Raw genomic sequence first — 17752 nt, forward strand, 5'->3', positions numbered from 1 at the left:
TATTTTCTATGTAACGCCGCATTTATCGGCTCTAACGATCTATTAGTGCCACAGAGCCCGTTACCCCCAGGAATCCACGGAGTCTCTGATCCGTCGATGCCCTGTGTCCTTCTCGTCTGCTCCTTTGTCTCATCCTCATCTTCTCCCCAGATCTGTAAAGATGCTCGGCTCCCCACTCTCTCATTAAGGTGTATTGTCAGGTCCTTATGAAGACGGAACTGTTATACCGGAAAGAAAGCCAGAGACACACTCGCTTAGAAACCCCGTTCAATGTTTGAATGTTAAATGTGCCATTTTATTATCATTAGGATTGCTCCCACTTAATGAAACAGCATTAGCACCGAGGCGGCTGGCCTCCTTGCACTAATTGCTTTGGAAGAGAATGGGGCTTGTAACTACCCCTGGGTGGGTGGAAGGGTGAGGGGTGTGAACAGGGATGCATGCAAGCTTGATGTGCTTAGACGGTACCCAAAAGCCAGGGGGGCGGGGGACCTTCAGAGAGGGCCAGTTCCACCCTGGAGAACACGCTCTTACATGTTCTGGGGAGAGCGAAGCTGGGAAAACGAGGGGCGGGTATGACAGGAGGAAATGACAGGGAAAGTGAACGATAGGAATGAAATATTCACAAAGAAATACACCTCCAGTAAAATCACTCTACTTACCCTAGTCCTTAAAGGCCCAGACATACGCGTTAGCTGATTCATTTCTCCAGTGAGTTCCAGAGCCAGCTCATCCTGTCAGCCCCGTGCCAAGTCTGCTTTGGGGGCCATTTCAGGTGGTTCTCAGGAACTCAGTCTCTGTAATGGCAACTACACAGAGGTGTGCGAGGATCGAATTTTATTATCACTTACTCATTTGATGCATAAATACTGATTTAGTGTCTAGTATGTGTCAGGTACTTTGCAGCCGCCTCAGTGTGCTGGTTAGTTTTAGCTGTCTACTCAAGACAATCCAGAATCATCGGGGAAGAGACTCTTAAGGAGGAGTTCCCTAGACTGACTGACCTGTGGGCAGGTCTTGATTACTGACATGGGAAGACCCAGCCCACTGTGGGTACCACCATTCCCTAGGCAGAGGCCTCCACACTCTGTAAGGGTGGGAAGGCTAGCTGAGTATGGGCAGCTAAGCAAGGATACATGTGTTTATCCTCTCTCTGTTCTTGACTACAGATGTGATATTTTTAGGTTTCTGCCTTGACTTCCCTCAATAATGGGTTTTAGTCTGGAAGTGAAAGCCAAATAAATCCCTTTCTTCCCTAAATTGCTTTTATTCCAGGATATTTGTCACAGAAACAGGAAAAGCAACCAAGACAACCAGTAAATACACAGATGGAAATCCCTGTTGTAAATCAGCAGAGCGGGCCTGTCTTAGTTAGTCAGGGTCTCTGTTGCTGTGGTCAGCACCATGACCACAAACAACTCGGGGGAGGAAAGGGTGTATTTCACCTCACAACTCTCAGGTCACACTCCATTGCTCAAGGATGTGAGGGCAGGAACTCAAACAGCAGGAACCTGGAGTCCTGAGCTGGTGCAGAGGCCCTGGAGAGGTCCTGCTTACTGACTAGCTCTCCTGGCTTGCTTAGTTTGCTTTCTTAGAGCACCCAGGCCCACTAGCCCAGGTGCAGCCCCACCACAATGGGTTGGGCCCTCCCCCATCAATCACTAATTAAGAAAATACCCTGCAGGCTTGCCTGCGGTCTGATCTTATGGAGACATTTTCTCCATTGAAAGTTCTTCCCAAATGACTCTAGCTTGTGTCAAAAGTTAACATAAACCTAGCCAGCAGGAAAGAGAAGTAGCCTATGATCTGGCAGTTCCACTTCTGGGGATATCTCCTAAAGATCTGAAAGCAGGGTCTCAAAAGAATATTTATACACCCACGATTATAGCATCATTTGTTCGCAATGGCCAAGAGGCAGAAGCAGCCCAGATGTCCATTAACCCATGAATGGACAAACAAAATGTAGTCTGTACAGGTCATGGGGCAGTGCTGACTCTTGCAAAGGAAGAGAACCCTGACATGTACCACTTGGTGGCTGAAATGGGGACATGCTAAGTGAAATGAGAGAAGAGACAGAAGGGCCGATGTGGCGCGGATCTGCCTGTGTGAGTCCAGTGGTGAGATTCGCAGAGGGACAGAGAGGATGCGTCTTGCCAGGGACTGAGCGGACAAAGAGGAAATCGTGCTTCCTTTATGGATCCAGAGCCTCAGTTCTGGAGGATGAAAAAAGTTCTGGAAGTTGGTCACACAGCAGTGTGAAAGTGTTTAATGTCACTGAGCTAACTATGCACCTAAAATAGCTAAGACGATGTTATATGTGTTCTATCATGATTTTTAAAAATTCATATTCCTTTTTTTTTTTTTTTTTTGGTTTTTCGAGACAGGACTTCTCTGTGTAGCTTTGTTTTGAGCCTGTCCTGGAACTAGCTCTGTAGGCCAGTCCAGTCTCTGCCTCCCAAGTGCTGGTATTAAAGGCATGTGCCACCACTGCCTGGTTAAAAATTCTTACTCTTATGGAGCTCATGGTGGCAGTGAGAAGACATGTAAGCTATGCATGTATGTAAATTTTAAAAGAAAAAAATTTTTTTGAGACAGCGTTTCTCTGTGAGGCCTGGCTTTCCTGGAACTCGCTCAAAAGACCAGTTTGACCTCCAAGCTCAGAGTAGAGTAGACCTGTAAATTATAACCCATGTAAACTATAACACATAATGTTTTGGGGGACTAAGGAAGGACAAAAAAGTCTGGCAGATGCTGAGCCGTTCCATGCATGGTCACCAGCAGTCTTACCGAGGAGTGGGTCAGTAAGGGCGAGCCATGCGCTGGATGTCTACTAGAGAACGGCAGGAAAGGCTGAGGGGACGCGGCTCATTTGGTAGGGTATCTGCCTAGTGTGCATGCAGCCCCAGGTTCAGATCCCAGCAGTGCATAAACCAGGAGTGGTGCTCACCTGTAATCTCAGCACTTAGGCGCTGGAGGCAGGAGGACCAGAAGTTCAAGGTCATGCTCAGCTAAGGAAGGATGACCTCAAGGCCAGCGTGGTTCTGTCTGAAAAGGAATGAGCCACAAAGCAAGGGGCTGCATTGTAGTATAACATAGGGGGCGGTGGGGCAGAGAGACCAGATGCTGAGAAGGGCCAGCATCCTGCCTATGAGCTCAGCAACTCTCATGCTGACAAAGCTGGCAAGAGCCGGCTAAGGAACATCCCCCTGCTCCGTGGCCCACCGCCTGCCTTCTGTTTCCTCTGTCTCTCCAATGTGCTGGCCTCCTCCCCCAGCCAGCTGCGGTTCCCCTTCCAAAATATCCAGCCTTATTCAGCTTCTCAGTGACAGCCAAAAGGGGAGACCAATGTCTTGCAGAGCCTGAGAAAGGACAAGTGGGGAAGGCTACCAAACCCTGCCTTAGGCCTCTACAAGACAAGAGAGTCCCTATGCAAGCTACAACCGAGAGCTGCAGAGCGGTAGCCCTGGGGCCAAGGGGTGTAGGGGAACAGAGTAGCAAAAAATGGGGTGAAACAGGGTCAGGTAAGGAGAGACTAGCAAGCTGCAGACCAAAGCTGAGCCTGCAGGAGCATGGCACACACAAAGCCAGAGGCCACGGCCCAGCCTGCATGGGTGGACAGAGGGAGCTTTTCTTAGCTGTGGTTGGATGGGGTCACAGGAGAGGTGGCATAGGAAAATGTCTGGGATCACAGTGAAGCAAAAGTCACTGCAGAAGGGGTTGAAAGACAATAGTGAAGGATTTACCCAACACAGCATCATCTCGTTGCCTCCCTTTTGCCAGAGCATGGTCAGGCATCCCCTCTTGGGCAGCCCCAACATATCTTCAAGATGGAAGAAAATCAGAAGCAATTGGGAGGCAGTAGGAGTCCTCAGGAGGGGCAGCTGGGGTCTGCACAGGCTGCAAGGGAGAGATAAGGGCAATGAAGAGAAAGAGGCCAGAGTGGTTGCCAACCAGACTACGGAAAACAGAGGCAGGCTAAAAATAGACGGGCTGCAGAGGGAGGAGAGCCAGGCCAGAAAAGGAGGGGAGCCGAGGCAATCGATGCCGCTCCCCACTCTGACCCAATTCTTCATCCCTCAGTCTCACTAAATTGACAAATGAGGTCTTGGTTGGAAAGTGGGAAAGATTGGCGCAGAGGGAGGACAGGCCTTAGGAGCTCAATGATCTGAAGGTCAGGCCGGGTTCAGCTCTCAACAAAGTTTTGTATTCCTTGAACAGGCTTGAGAGCTTAAGGGATGTCAATCCAACCTGCAAGGGGCCAAAGCCAGGCAAACAGAAGAACTGGCCTGCACACACAGGCTGGAAAATGACTCTAGGCATGCCTGCATCTCACTTCTCGGGGAGAGCGATTGAAGAGAATCTGGTTGTTTCTGTGTTGGACATTCTATGCAGCAAGAGGGATTTAGATTAGACTTTGGGAAATCTATCCCCCTTAGGCAGAAATGTGAGATCTGAAGCAGTGGATGTGAGCAATGCTAGAACATGTTTCTGTGGGTATCGGTAGGCATGGAGAAGCCCTGCGCCTTGGGCCTGGAGAGGCTCACCTGAAGGCCAGGGCCTGAGGTAATCCCTCTGGAAGGCTACCTAGCATGACTGGAAATGGATTGCTAGGTGTAGGAGGGGGATACACAAGGAGGGTTGGATCTGTCAGCCCGATGGGGTTGGGGGGAGGGACAAGGGGCAGGATTCTATCATGCATGCCCAGTGGCATTTGCATAACTTTGAATAATGAATAAACCCAGCTCTGGGGTTCCTCCTCAGCAACGCTCATCTGCATCTTTATTAAGCTTTATAAATGATTCAGCTCTCTACCCCTTCCCTCAGCCCTGCCCAGGCTGCCCCGAGCATCAGGGTAGCTGATTGCTCATTATTTTAGACTTGATTTGTTTCGCCAACATCCAGTGAGGCATGGAGTGTGGGACACAGGAGGGAGGAAGGGATCCAATCAGTGAGAAGAGTGGAGGGGTCCCGTTGGGAGTGCAGAAGCAACCACAAGAAGGCAAGTTCGGGGCCAGCTCCAAGCAGAGACTGGGCAGCTATAGACAGCAATGTACTTCTTTACCTTGATCCTGGGACTGACATCTTAAGACAGAGTCATTTCTTAGATGTCCTGAGATGTGCTGGGTTCAAATTCTACTCAGATCCCTTATTCTCTTAGGCCTGCCGCCAGGCTTCCAGAGGCCCTCACTCAGCTCCAGCTCTGCACACACCTCTTAAACAGCAAATGAGTACAGCCCCCGGGGAAGTTCTCACTTTTCCCGAGGCAGGAATTTTGCTATTTGCACAGAAAAGGGTAAAAGAAAAAAAAATCCGTTATCCTTGCAAGGCAAGAACAAGCACTGGGCACATAGGGGAGAAAGAGATGGCAGCGGGCATGCGTGGTGTGAACTTGGAGGCAAAGGAACACCCCGTCCAGCACACCTCAGAAGAGGAGCCTGGAGGAGGTGAGCACCTCCTGGCTAGCATGTTCATGCCGGCAGCTGTGTGAGCCGCCTGGTGTGCCGGCGGAAACCAGGGAGACAGCCTGGATGGGAGGCTCTCGCAGGGACCTCCAAGTGCTGGGAACACAGGGTGTTCGAACCTGGCTGCACATGAAAACCAATATGATGCTGCGCCACACCCAAGGCCAGTTAAACCAGAATTCCTGACAGAGAAGGCTGTGAACATAGTCTTTCATTTTTTTTTAAAAGTCCTTTAATCTTATTGGATCTTGTTGTGAACACCCCCCCCCCCATTTTATTAACACTGGGGACTGAATTCAGTCAGATGAGACATGAGACACACCTGGGCTCTGTCCCCACCTCTTCCTATTTTATCATTTTGTGCTTGTGTATGTATGTGGGTGAAAGTGGGTGCAAACTTGCCATGTGTAGAGACCAGAAGGCCTCGGGTGTCTGTCTTTACCTTCCACCTTGCCATGGCTGCTCAATACTCCAGGCCAGCTGGCCCGAGAGCCTCCTGGATTCTCCCATCTTGTCACAACAGTGAGACTGCAGAAGTGCCACCGAGTCCAGCTTCTACACAGGCTCAGGGGAGTCGGAACCCAGGTCCTCAGGCTAACAAAGCAAGAGTTTTACCCAGTGAGCCATCTCCTCGGCCCCTATCCCCGTTTTATTTTTATTTTTGAGACAGACTAAGTTGCCTAGGCTAGCCTTGAACTTGTGATTTTCCTGCCTCAGTCTCCTGGGTACTCGGGATTACAAGCTTGTGCATCTGTTTTATATAAAACACATGTATAAATATATGTAAAATAAAAAGTATGTAATAGCATTAGGGAAATTTAAATACTGACTGAATCTTTGAGAGTAAAAAACTATTGATTAGTTTTTGGGTATGAGGAGAGTATTGTGATTACGTGTTTTTTAAAAGCCATCTTCTTTTCTTTTTTGTTTTTTTTGAGACAGGGTTTCTCTGTGTAACAGCTCTGGCTGTCCTGGAACTCTCTTTGTAGACCAGGCTGACCTTGAACTCACAGAGATGGGCCTGCCTCTGTCTCCCAAGTGCTAGGATTAAAGGGATGCACCACCACCACCCAGCTAAGAACCATTTTCTTTTCTTTTGGGGGAGGGTCAATACAAAAGTGTCTCCTGATGAATCTTCAGATCTGCCCTCAGCTGGCAGGGAGTGGTTGGGGCACAGTCCCTGACGACACCGTTGTGGCTAAGGGTGACATGGGGCCACTTTATTGCTCTTTTTACATTTTGTTCACAAGCAGGAATGACTTAGTAGAACCAGGACTTAGGAGAGCAGGACCCAGAACACCTCTGAGAACAGAACCAGCTTCTAGAAGGGTTTCATAGGATCCTACACAACAGGGGAGGGACCTGTCCTCTAATGTCTGAGGCCTCAGGCAACACAGGCACAGAAACTTGGCATTTAGAGCTGTAACCAGACTGCAGAGTCCCCGTCAGGCTTCTGCTTGTGCCCAGCAGCCTTGAGAGCCGTGGTTCTCAACCTTCCAAATGCTCAGACCCTTTAACACAGTTCCTCATGCTGTGGTGGACTCCAGCCATAAAATTATTTTCATTGCTACTTCATAACTGTAATTTTGCTCGTGGCCCACAGGTTGAGAATTGGTGCCCTGGACCCCTGTGTTCTGTGAACCAGAAAGTCACTGTCTGAAGGATTGCTCTTTCTCCACCAGCTCCCTAGGAAGCCTGACCCCCACTGACTGTCAACCACTCTTCCCCGGGCTCAGCTGCCTCCGCCAGGCTGGGCACACTAGCCCAGATGACTTCATCAAGGAGGTGAAGGGAAGCTGACCGCAAGCAAGCAAGCAAGCAGAGTGACTGCTGGCGCCAGGCACCCACCCGCAGCCAGCGGGGAAGAAGCTCTCTGTGCTGTCGCTGTGTGCCGGGAGCCACTTCCTAGCTAGGTCCTATTTGCATAGCGCTCCTTAATGAAGCAAATCTCAGATCCTTACTCTCTTCCATCAGGCTCCTCAGCCTTGCCAGGCCCCTCTTGCCCCCGTCATTCGCACGTTCTCGAAGGCCCCCTGAGACAATTTCTCACCAGATCCGGTGAGTCTCCCTGTCACAGGACACACACAGCCCTGCCCTCCACCCGGCCCTGCCTGGCACTGCTACCTCCTCCAGCCTCGCTTGCTCCATTTGGGCCTCAATCATCTCTGCTCCATTACTTTCTCTGATGGCCTCCGGGGCCTGGAGAGGGGGGAGGGCTGGGGAAAGGGGACAGTTGGGGAGGGGCGAGGGGGAGGGGGTCTGCTTAAGAGAGTGTTGGAATCCGTGCCGGCGCATCACCCGCTGCCATGAGTTATTTCAGCATCGATGTTCGTCTCGAGCTGATTATTCCAGCTCCAGAACAGGTGGAGCAGCCTGCGGTGGCTTATTCGTCAGCCAAGGCCATCTGTTCCCAACAAGCTGAGATTTGTAGCTGATTTCTACTGGGGAGCCGGGGTGGGGGTGGGGCGGGACATGGAAATTGCACTCAGGCCCTGGGGGACCCACTGTCCTTCCCAGACCTTCTGGTGTGCCTGAAGCCCCAGGTGGCCCCTTCTACACCCAAACCTTCTCACTTCCTTGGAGAAACTCCCCGGTCACTTGATTTAATAACAAGACGTTCTCCTTCTCCTTAAAAGGATGAACCTTCCCAGGTGGAAACAGACATTAGATGCACAAATCTATCAGCCAGGACAAAGTTGGGCCAGTGAGAAATGTCTCTTTAGAGCAGGGATATGTTTCTACATCTTCGCGTGACCCCTACTTCACCTCCAGTCCCTTTATCAGCAGGAATGTCCTGACCCAGACCCATCACCTGCAGGGCTCCGGGCTGGTGGGAGGAGAGTGAGGTCTGGATTCTCTTCTCCCCACTCTTCCACCCTCCAATCTGTCCCTTTCAGCTTCGGCTCTCAGGCCTGCCAGCAGATGCCTGCTGCTTTAAGGGCGGCATTCCCTGAGCAAGGAGCCAAACGGTGCCTAAGCAGCTTTGCCACATGGTTTGCCCCACCTCACCCCCACCCCACGAGGCACAGCCTGACATCTATACAGAGGAGGCTAAGAGTCAGACACACAGGACAGCGGAGGGACCTCCTTTGGCACTGGCACCCACACCTGTACTGCCTTTCAAACATCACATCCACATTTCATGTTAATAGCACAGATACCGTAACACACACACACACACACACACACACACACACACACACACACACGGCGGGGAGCAGCAGGGAAGGGAAGTGCTTGATGTGCTACAGACTGGCCCTAGTACCGGGATTACAGACACGCCCCCTTCCAGCTCCCTCACACGTGTGTTTTGGGAAGAGAACCTGAGGCCTTACACATGTTCTTTACCACTCAGAGCTACTGTCCTGCATTCTCATGTGTACTTTCTTCTTTTCATGTTCCGGCCTGGAATTTGTTATATAGACCAGGCTAGCCTGGAACTCGGGAAGACCCATCTGTTCCTGTCTCCCGGAGTGTTGGGAATAAAGACATTCCCTACCGTGGCCAGTTGTCATGTGTACTTGTAATAGTTAAGGACCCCTTAACAGCTATAAAACCATTCCTCTCTCCCTTCCTCTCCAACCCTCTTTCCTTTCCTTCCTCCATTCTGGGGATGGAACCCAGGGTGTTGCACAGGCTAGACAAGTTTTGTACCCGGAGCTACATCTTCAGCCCCAAGCTGCTTCTCTGCTCTTGGTTTATTTCAGAAGGTCCTCGTGAGCAGAAGTTCCCTTCCCATCACCAATGCCTGCTTGATGGCTAAGTATGTGTCCACTAGGGAGAGATGCCCCCTATAAGAGCCAAGGTCCATAGGGGCACATTACAAGAACCGTCCTTGGCACAAAACCTTCCGGAGAGTGCCACCCACCAGGGTTTCTATGACTTGCTCTCCATCATATAGTAGTCCCTAGGGACCAGACTCCGCCCTCCAGCAAGGTGCCAACCTGCAGCTGATGTCAGGCCCCGGGGTTTAAATGAGGCATTGGACCTATTTCATTACACACGATTTTATTTGTCGGGCTGCTGGCCGCTGGCCTGTCTTTCAAAGACTTACTGTTGCAAAGGCTGCAGTTGCATCTTTCTCACGGTGGGTGCCAACCTTTTTTCCTTACCTCCTTTTTTTTCTTTTATTCCCCACTTTGAAATCCCCTGGCGCCCTCTCTTCCCCAAATGCATTTGCTTCTTTCCCTAATCTAGTCAGATCATAAATGTGGCACAAAACATATAAAAATTTATTAAAATGTGGAAACTCTTTGACTCTTAAGTCACCTCAAATATAATTTGCCTGAACGGTGTCAAAACTTAATATCCTTTAAAAAATTTTTTTGATAAAACTGTCATAGCTGACTTTTGATATCAAAAGCAAATTCTATCTGCACATATAAGTATTCTACTGGGAGATTTGTGCCACCAGCTTCGATCACAAAGCACACAGCCTTTCTGGAATCTCCTTATGGATATGACCCATCGTAGGAGCAAACACTGCGGAAAACTCAATTGCTCTGTAAAATTCCTTCTAAGCAGATCTAGCATCCTTGTTAGCTCCAAAACGGCTATTGCTTTGGATCTCTCTCTTCCCAGATCAAATCTCAAGAATGGTCTGGATTGTTCTGTTTTACCGTCACGAAATTAGATGAAGGGAATATCACTTAGAATTTGCATTCTGAGCCGTGTGGAACCGTTATCCATACTGTTGGCACAGCGGGAGTGCGGTGCAAATGTGATAACGTATGGGGGTGCTCGGAAAATTATAAAGAGCAACACGAATGTGGGGTAGGCATTTCATCCTGAAATCGCCAAGAGTGTTTTCTTCCTCAGGACCGGCCTGGTGAAAACCAAGCACACAGCGGCTTGAGAAGGCTATGACAGTGGTGCTTCGCTTTCCTGCCTCTTTCTTTTTCTGACGAGCCTGGAATGGCTCCAGATGCCTAGCCAGTTGCTGGAACCAAGCAGAAGACTTCGCTGACATCACCTCTCTGAACCTCAGGGACCTGTGGGGGTGGGGAGGTGATAATGACACTTAACAGAATTGTGAGGGGTTATGTCAGCCAAGTTTGAGAGGTGGGGACCTGGCAAAGTCAGTGCACAGGAGCTATTGTTACCTCCTCACCAAACAGGTGATCGCTGGGAAGCACTCCTCCCGCTCACCCGCCCCACCCATCATTGCCTCAGCTCCTCTCACTCCTGAGACTTCCCAGAGGCCTCTGCTTCCTCGCCTCCTGATGCTGAAATCATTAAAAGGTCAATGTTGACCGTGATGGTAAGACAGAACAATCCAGACCACTCTTACAATTCGATCTGGGAAAAGAGAGATCCAAAGTACTTGGGAGGCAGAGGCAGGCAGATCTCTGTGAGTTCAAGGCCAGCCCAGTCTGCATACTCAGTTCCAGGACAGCCAGAGCTACGTAGAGAGACCCAAGACAAAGATAACATTGCCTTTTTAAAAGGTGTGGCTTCTGGGAGCAATATAGGAATAATCTCCAGGTGCCAGTCTACTGAGCTCTACAGCCAGGGCTGTGGACTTGCAAGTGAGACCTGACTAAACGGTACCCCTCTCTTGGTTTCCCAGGGAAAGACAGAACCCCTGCTGGGACTGGCAGAGTGGGGAAGGGAAGAGGACAGGGAATGAAAGAGGCTTGGATAGAAGCCAAGTCCCACCAGACCATGAACTTCCCCGCCACCCAGGCCTCCCAGCCCCACGGATGCCACTTCAGGGTGCTGTGGCTGCAGCAATGAGCTCTGAACTTAGGAATCAAAAGTTCTTGCTAGCAACACCACCTCATTTTACAAACGAGGAAACCGAGGCCGGAAGAGCCGGCCCCTTTTCCCAAAGGTTGCAGTGTAGGTAGCCTGCTTGTTTTTGCCATTGCGTCTGAACTCCAACTGAGGCAGGGAGGAGGCAGCTACCCCAAAGGCAGAACGTGGTACAGGGCTGTCCCTGGGCTAGAGGGTTTAAAGAAGACGATAGCCTAGGGAAAGATGAAGAGAGTTGCAGCTGCCAGCAGCAGGCGGGGACAAACCAGCTTAGTCTGGTCTGACATGTGTTGCTGTGTAAGAGGCGATGAGGTGTTCCAAGTTCCTGAGAGCCAGCTCCGAGGAAATGAAAGGGCAACAGAAGGGATCAGGGTTAGATTTAAGACAGCACTTTCTCCCAGGCATGATAATGTGGCCCTTTATTCAGTGACCAAGGCAGGCTGTGAGCTCATCCCCTGTCCCTCCCACTCCTGAGGCCTTTGGGAATTCATCTTCGATTCCCACACAGCCTGCTTGCAGTGCAAGAAGCAAATGAGGTGGCTGACTTTAAAAAGTCCCCACCTTTTAGGTAGGCACTCCTCTTCCTAGATGGGCCTCTTGGGCCCCTTGCTGAGTGCGGACTGCAAGTCATTGAGGCTCTGAGGCCCTGGGGGGAGAACAGCAGTCATGGCATCTCTTGCAACATGCTCCCTGCCAAATTGATTCAAATTGGCTTGGATATGAACATATGATTAAAGGAGCGGCGCGATTCATTTATCAGGAGAGATTAAAGAGCGGCATCTGCGCAGCCTAGCTGGGGGACAATTAAGGAGCAAATCGCTAAGTGTCTGTGCCACCAGGCACGGGGGGCCGGCCGGGGATGGGGAAGGACAACTGGGATAACCTGCCAAGAGGACTCGAGGACAAAGGGAGCAGTTTGGGGGTCACTGGCTGCTGTTGTGGTATCTGGGCAGTATGGGGAGTCCCCCAAGGGCTCTGGTTCCTGCCCTTGCCTCTTATTCAGGAGTCAGAGCAATCCTAAGGGCTGGAGATCAGAAGGGAGGTTTGAAGGGGACACAGGGTGGCTGCAAGACAGACACGTGGACTACGGTTTTGTTTTGTGGACTCACACACATCTCAGGAATAAGGTACTGCGGGCACTCAGGAACTTATGGAGTTTTCTAGGTGTAAGCCAAATGAAGACATGCTTTGGTGGCCCTTTGGACCTCAGGGAGTGGGAACCAAGGGAATTGCCCCCTTCATCACCTGGAGTCTACAACCCTAGCCGAGGGTCATGTGGAAGCTTCGAGAAGCACTGGTGGTAGTGGTGGTGCTGTGACCTCTGGTTTCTCAGGCAGCTGTGGTATGAGCACTGTTTATCCCACTCAGACTCAGGACCTTTGTGTAAGCTTCCTTTCCTGTGCATGTCCCTGCACTAACTGCCCATGCCCTAGCTCCAAATACTGTCTCGAGGGTCCTTCAGTCTCCCTTCCCAAGGCATTCTGGGCTCAGAGCTCCAAAGCACCTCCTCTGCCCTCCTGCTCACCTTCCCCGAGGACAGGCACTGTGATTTACTCTTCTCAGGACGGAAACTGACACACAGCAGTAGGGGAAGGCGTATGTTCTGAGGGTCGGATTCCTTACTGGGACATCCCTGGTCTGAAAGGGCTGTGCCCAGGCCACAGGAGCTAATCAAGACAGCTTTCTCAAATGCTGAGCAGATTATGTGAGTACCAAAAATTTTCTCTCGCCCCAAATTGGGTGTGTCGGCTCACACCTGGAATCCCGCATTAGGGAGGCTGAGGCAGGAGAAGTGGAAATAGGAGGTCAGCCGGGGCTGCGCAGTGAGACTCAGTTTCAACAAACAAATATAACTTCACTTTCATTGCCTTGCCTCTGTTGGAGGGCAGGCAGGTCTGTCCTAGAAGGATCCATCTCATAGTTCTCCCCAGCTCGTTTTGGTGATGTTTCCATCTGGTTCCCTCTCTTGACTTCCTGGGTGGCTGACATCAGCAGAGCCTCCCCCGCCACCTGTACATCCCCAGACCACTTAACTCCTGCAGAAAATGTATCTGGTCATGAAAAATGTTCAGAGGAGGAGGAGGAAGAAGAGGAGGGGGAGGGGTCTTTGGTTTCTTGCTCATCTGCGTGACTGCCCTATAACTGCCACAAAGCATAAGATTTAGCTCAGGTGTGTAGGCAGGGGCCAAGAAGGCATCTAAGCTGGTACTCCCAGCGTATTCAAGCTTCCTGTGCTCAGAAAGGGTGGAGGGACAGAGAAAATGCTGCCAAATTTTGATCAAAAAGTCACCTTTGGAGAGACTAAAATCAAACGTTTGAAAAGGGTTGGGGAGGGAGGAAGTGGGGGAGCGAGGGTGGAAGAGAGGGAGAACATAGTGGGCTGCAAACCCCACTAGCCTCAATATAAAAGGGGGGGCGGAGGTTCCGTCTTCCTTATCTCCTCACCTAGCTCAACTGCCAAGGCTCCCCGAGTGGCACTGGTCTGGCTTGGGAGTAGGCCACCAGAGACCAAGGTGGCTCCATGTCACCACCAGAATCCCACCTCTGCCCCTGCCCTGGGGTCACCCTGGATTACTCCTGAGCCTGCAAGGAGAGGCAGTGACACGTGTGGCCAGGAGGGAAGGGGCCTTTTATTTCCTTAATCAAGTCCACAGGGCGAGCACAGCCCGATAAGTACAAACCAATTGCAGGAGGGAAGGGGGATGGCAGACAGGTCCAGCACCAGGCACTGCTCTTGGGCCCCTAAGTCTAGTAGAGTGGGTGCAATGACTTTTATGGGAAGCAGCTGGGATGCCCAGACCACCTGTTGTTGCGTCTGGGGTATGTGTCGGAACAGGGACATGGGCAGAAGAAAGATGATAAAGGGTTAGGACTCTGGTCTGGTAAACAGACCAAACATCTACCTCCCACTGTGCCCACCGCAAGTCCTCAGCACCAAATGAGCTGGCTACACTGTGGACAGAAGGAAGGCAGTGCTGGAAGCCATGGGCTGGTGCAGGTGGACGAGATCAGCTCTTAAATAATTGCTCATTGCACTTAATACTCAACAAGGTTTGCTAGGCCCAAGCTAGAAGCACCAGGCTGCCAAGCCTCCCTACACTTCCTCTTAAGAGCCAGGGCCCCAGCTCTGCTCACCAGTGCACCTGGCTGCAGGGTACATGAGAAAGGACCTCTGGAGGAGAGAAGATGGAGAGGAGATTCCCAAGACATCCCACAGGGCCCAGCTGCGACAGCAGCCCCTCCCACTCTCAAGGATGCAGCTGCATGGAGGTCTGGGTATTTAAATTAAACAGTAAAAAGACAGCAGGCACTGAGAAGAGAAAGCCCTCACCCCAGCAGAGGGGAGGCATTGCTGCTCCCTCCTGACTCTTTCCCGTGGGCCTAGCAACTTGGAGTGGCCCAGCAGGTAACCTATCCACCATCCCTGAGCAGCAGGCTGACACGGAGGTCCACCGCTGGCTCCATGAAGTGCCAGGCCACCTGACATGGTCCACAGGGTCCAGGGTAGGAGCCAAGAGTGTGGCATTTCTGAGGTGGGAGTGGGAGTTCTCGCAGAGACTCCTCTTCCCCCACCTCTTCCACGTGGAGCTACCAGACACCCACAGCCTGGAAAGTCCCCCTTACAGAGCGCTGCGGTGTTTTTCATGCAGATCGGCAGTCGAGCGGGGGCAGAGGTACTCCTCCATTTCCTGGGAGAGGCTGTGGGGTGGGAGGGCCGTGAGCCATTCCCGGGCTATGCATTGGTCTCTGTTGGCTTGGCCTCTGTGTCGCTGTCACTCAAACCGTTGTGGGAGAATCGGTGTCTGGAGGTGCTGTCCACAGGATCGTGCTCATCATCTGATGGGTCAGGGGCTAGGGACTTCCAGTGGCTGGTTGGGCTGCAGAGAGAGAGGAACAAGGTCAAGGCCAAATAATACTCCTACTCTGGGCCACCAAGGCTCTGTTTGAGTACTTCCAAACCTAAATGGCGCTGGGTCAATGCCAACGGTGTGGGTCAAGGCCCCCGGGCTCACCCAGGAGATGCTTAACGCAGAGAAAGGAGCAGGGGGCTCACACTCAGAAAGCTTTGGAGAATATCAGGGCAGGGAGGCTGGTGGCAGCAGGGACCAGGGTTCCGTGAGCCTAAGAAAGAGCTGCATGTTCCTCGCTCCTTCCCCTGAGAAGCTGGGACTGAGTCATGGGGAGGAACCCAGGCATTCGGAGTTTCCAGCTCCCTTCCTCCAATGCAGGTAGACCACAGACCACACAGATGACGACTCGAGATTGACTGCAACTTGTCCAAGGAGGAAACGCTCAAACAAGTTACTGTTACTCCTGACAGGATCCCCTGGGCCTGGAAGACTCTGTCCTTGATCATGGCATCCTCTACTGAAAAAAGGATGGAGATTCAGAGGCTGGCAAGACCTGTTTAGGACGGACCAATGGGAAAAGCCCTTAGCTCCTGGGAGTCTTCAGCAGGCCCCCAGCTGTGGAGGACGATGATATGAAGAAGCATTATCCCACAGAGAGAGGAGGATTGTGACATCTAACAGCCAACAAGACCTCACCTCAGAGCCCCCTCCTGTCCCCACTGCCCTGATCACATACACTGCAGTCTAACACCCCTGCAGAAGGTACTGTCCAATACAGCTTCACCTCTGCTGGTGCTCTGTCCTCATTTGGGTCCCCGGAGCTGCTGCCATGGCCTGAGTTGAGTCAAGAAGGGACGCGGCTCTGCCTCCAGGCCCTTGTAACTGTTCTACAGTTTCTATACTCGCTAGGCCTGCTATATTCCAAACTAGGAGCCCAAAGACGGCCCTTGATTTACTGCTCTTTTTAAAACAAACAGCATTTTAGGTTTCCCTGGAGGTAGCAGCAGGTGCAGAGGAAAAGGTTCCACAACCGAGTCCTCCTATAGGAAGCCGTGCCCCCTGGACCAGTGATTCTCAACTTACGGGTCACGACCTCTCTGGGGTTGCATATCAGATCTCCTGCATATCAGATATTTACATTGTGATTCACAGCAGCAGCAAAGCTGCAGTTATGAAATAGCAATGGAAATAATTTTATGGCTGGGGTCACCACAATGTGAGGAACTATTAAGGCTCACGGCGCTAGGAAGGTCAAGAACTGCTGATTGGGACTTACTATTTTGTCTTGTCCTCCCAGCAACCTACGAGGGGGGTAGGCGGGGAGAAGCCAGCTGGTTCAAACAGAAGAAGCACCTGGACCAAGGTCACAATCAAGATCTGAACCTGAACCTCAGCCTTGGGGCACTCTGCCACTAGAGCAGACAAGAAGAAAACAAGACCAAACCAGAAGTCTCCTGCCTGCTGGGGTGGGGATGGGGTCGGGAAGAGGGTATGTAAAGACAGGTCTCTGGGTCCCTGGCAGAAAGGAAGAGCCTGGGAAAATATATGTTCAATTATGCAAAATGGCTCAGCAACAGGGCAGTCTGGTTAATAGTTATCGTATTTCTCATGAATGAATTACCATTTTTAAAGGAATAAGAATAGCACAAAACACACTTAATACAAACTAGACTGAACATAAATGAGTCTTATTCTGATGGGCCAGAAGCACTTAGGGCCTTGCAGCATCTCCAGGACAAAACTATAAAGCTCAACAATAACTATGCAGTACAGGAAAAATGGGGGTCAGTGTAGCCCTGGGGTTGTTTGAATCCTGAATTAGTGGGAGCCAGTTATTGTCTTCTTTAACACAGAATTTCCACACACCCTGTGCTAAAGGTTTGCTTTCCGGCTAAGGAATGCCTGACTGTGAAGAAAGACAGTGGTGTTATTCTGTGAGCAGAGGGCATGAGGCAGATGCCAGGGCTGGGGTCCAGATGTAAATGAGGCATAGCCCTGCGTGGCCTGTTCCTTCCATCCTTCATCTCTTTTCACAGGTGGGTCTCCAGCCTCTGCTCCCAAACCCCAGACACCAGGTACACGCAGTCGCTCTAAAGACACTGAAGAGGCAGGGGCAGCCAAGGACAGGGCCACAAGATCCTTTGCCATCTTTCTTGAGCTCTCCTCTGGCCAGTCTCCCTCTATAGCTGCATCTGTTGCCACTACCACCAGTAAGCCAATGGCAGGCAGCTCCCTGTCCCCAGAGCAAGAGTCAGGGCTGGCAATTGGAACGTTTTAACTAAATTGTTTAAAAAGCTTTCCTCCCCACAAGCCAGTGTCTCCTGCTCCATCCTGTCACAAACAATTTGGGACACAAGCTAATTCCTGCTGGGAAAGCCCAGGGTGATGCTGAGCTAGGTTTTGGAATTCTTCACTGGTCCTTATCCCCAGGGGAGACTCCAGCCCCCACCTTCTGCCTTTGCAGGCATATCCAGTTCAAAGGCAGCAGGTAACAGCAAAGCCCTCCCAGCTCTCTGCCCCACACTTCACAGAAGCTCTACCAACATTGACTGTAATTTGCATAGTGGCCCAGTGTAGGTTTTCAGGACCAGGTGACTCCCCCTGTGGACTGTGGGGGAGAGGAGGCTGTGGAAACAGGCTTTCTGTCTTATTCACTGTAGATGGTGACTGGGAGCTGGAGGGATT

The 17752-nt window shown here is 51.2% G+C and overlaps 1 protein-coding gene and 1 long non-coding RNA gene across 28 annotated transcripts in view; both read right to left on the reverse strand.

Moving 5' to 3' along the window:
- Positions 1 to 3: 3 nt before the first annotated feature.
- LOC142860375 (uncharacterized) lies at positions 4 to 3142 on the reverse strand. The gene is made up of 3 exons (XR_012912330.1): positions 2948 to 3142; positions 663 to 809; positions 4 to 218 (listed from the first exon to the last, which is right to left on the reverse strand). It is a non-coding gene; the product is annotated as an uncharacterized LOC142860375 (long non-coding RNA).
- A 10686-nt stretch (positions 3143 to 13828) lies between these two features.
- Positions 13829 to 17752, reverse strand: part of Myo18a (myosin XVIIIA) — a 99224-nt gene continuing 95300 nt past the window's right edge. For 14 of the 27 annotated variants that reach the window (XM_075991550.1, XM_075991548.1, XM_075991549.1 and 11 more), the window contains one exon: positions 13829 to 15094. In XM_075991550.1, the coding sequence (XP_075847665.1) occupies positions 14950 to 15094 (145 nt within the window). In that variant the 3' untranslated portion in view covers positions 13829 to 14949. The remainder of the gene's footprint in view (positions 15095 to 17752) is intronic. The other 13 variants (XM_075991537.1, XM_075991536.1, XM_075991535.1 and 10 more) reach the window with 1 other exon arrangement.

This window comes from Microtus pennsylvanicus, chromosome 11 (assembly GCF_037038515.1).
Source record: "Microtus pennsylvanicus isolate mMicPen1 chromosome 11, mMicPen1.hap1, whole genome shotgun sequence".
NCBI classification, from domain to species: Eukaryota; Metazoa; Chordata; class Mammalia; order Rodentia; family Cricetidae; genus Microtus; species Microtus pennsylvanicus.